The sequence below is a fragment of the Rhagoletis zephyria genome, unplaced genomic scaffold (assembly GCF_001687245.7).
Source record: "Rhagoletis zephyria isolate East Lansing unplaced genomic scaffold, Rhagoletis_zephyria_1.1 Rzeph_scaffold_52788, whole genome shotgun sequence".
NCBI classification, from domain to species: Eukaryota; Metazoa; Arthropoda; class Insecta; order Diptera; family Tephritidae; genus Rhagoletis; species Rhagoletis zephyria.
The window spans coordinates 1-1,935 of NW_016209841.1; the positions used below are offsets into that span (position 1 = coordinate 1).

Below are 1,935 nucleotides of genomic sequence, written 5' to 3' on the forward strand. Positions count from 1 at the left end.
TCAGCCTTTCGAAGCAAGCATTTCAGTTAGTACTGGAAGAAATTGCATTACCAGACGCAATTCGTAGTACTGCTGTGCAACCAGCCATAAAATTAGCTGCCACTTTGAACGTTTTGGCCAAGGGCAGCTACCAGCATGGAGCTGGAAACCAGTTTAATCTAGGCCTCGCTCAACCAACCGTCAGTCTCATCATTAAAGAGTTGATACCTTTAATGTAGGAGAAACTTTGCTGCCAGTGGATAAAAATGCCAGACAACGACGAAAAATTACAAATAAAAGAGCATTTTTATACAAAGTTTCGTCTCCCTGGCGTAATAGGATGTGTTGATGGAACGCACATAGCAATAAGAACTCCAAGTGCTGAAGAACGCCCACATTTCTACAACAGGAAGGGTTTTTATAGTTTAAACACAATGGTGGTAAGTGGCATTAAACATTTCTATCCTACCTAATTTTTTTTTTGCACTAAAGGTATGTGATCACAAAATGCGAATTAGGAGCATAGACCCGAGATATCCTGGATCATGTCATGACTCACTCATTTGGAGATCAAGTGACATAAGGTCATATTTACAAGCCCAATATAATAACGGAGAGCACAATACTTGGTTATTAGGTATTTTAAAACTTCCAATTTGTTTTAATAAACTGCAACATCTTTATTTAAGGAGATGCCGGTTACCCATTAGAGCCGTTTTTGATAACTCCATATAGAAGCGCAGGAGAAGGTACACACCAAAGTACATTCAATAAGTGCCATTCAAGGGCTCGAAACGTTGTTGAGAGAACTATTGGTGTGATGAAAAATCGTTTCCGTTGCCTTTTGAGCTCTCAGCGATTAATGTACGATTTTAATAAGGCGAAATCGATTATAAATATATGTGCAGCTTTGCACAATATTTGTATACATTTAGGAGAAGTTGCACAGGAGACGACCATAAATGAAGATAGTGAAGAAACAAGTATAGACACGACGTCCTGCCACCTGAGGATTTAACAGCTGCAAACATTAGAAATTCACTGATGAACACTCTGATTAATTAAAACCTATTTATGTTTTGCAATTCAGTCTTTTGTTTATTCATAAAGTGTAAAATAAAAGTGTTAATTCAAAATTACTCTTAAGACTACTTTTTTAATTATTTCTTTCCAAAATGTTTAACTTCATTCTTTGTATTTTTAGTTTTTCCTGTTTAAGGAGTATCTTTTCTTTCCTTTGTTGATTTTTGATTTTGCGTTGAGTTTCATTTTGCTCCAGTTCTTTTTTGTAAAGTCTTAGGCGTTCCTCCTCTAGTTTGAATCGCTTTCTTTCGTAGCGCTCTGTTTCTTTCAAATGGCCTTCTATACGTTTAAGTGAGTTTTTCACATCTTCATACAAATTACTCTGTACTTCAGTTTGCTTTTGAAGTAAAAGTTCCCGGTTCGTCGCCGAAGATGTTTTCTTTTGGGTTAGCCTTTCTTTGTTTGGTGCCGGGGGTGTTTTCGTTGAGTTTGTTCTTGAGGGTGGAATATTCTCTCTATTTTCATCACTGTCATAAATTATAACGTTGGAGATTATTTCTATAGACTCTGAAGTATTACGGTCTACATTTGATTCGTTTAAAACTTGAGAGCTTGTGCACGGTTGGTCATCTGGTGGTGTAAAACATGCTAACCCTCCGGGATTAATTTGCTTATTAAATTGAACCAAATTAGCCACAGACTCCTCTAGTGGAGAAAGAATACGCTGCGTAAAAATTCCACCTCCTGTAGCCCTTGATTCGGAAGCGTTATGGCGCAGCTTGCTTTTTACTGCATATTTTAAATCATGCCATACCTATTTGATTTTTATTTGTTTGAAAAAATAAAGTAAGATAATCAGTAATATTCAGAGTTATTCCAACTACATCATTTATAACCTTTTGCCAACCGCTCCCATCACGAACTGGGGGGCCT

At 37.0% G+C, this 1,935-nt stretch overlaps 1 protein-coding gene across 2 annotated transcripts; it reads left to right on the top strand.

The window, feature by feature from the left end:
* Window positions 1–6: 6 nt before the first annotated feature.
* LOC108355990 (putative nuclease HARBI1) lies at window positions 7–1,125 on the top strand. Of its 2 annotated transcripts, none has more exons than XM_017607120.1 (3): window positions 7–419; window positions 472–616; window positions 669–1,125. In XM_017607120.1, exons 1-3 carry the CDS (start codon window positions 246–248, stop codon window positions 995–997), a joined length of 648 nt encoding a protein of 215 aa, XP_017462609.1. In that variant the 5' UTR covers window positions 7–245; the 3' UTR covers window positions 998–1,125. The 2 variants fall into 2 exon arrangements, with proteins under 2 accessions (XP_017462609.1, XP_017462610.1); XM_017607121.1 differs by having other exon boundaries at window positions 7–416.
* The last annotated feature ends 810 nt before the right edge of the window (window positions 1,126–1,935 follow it).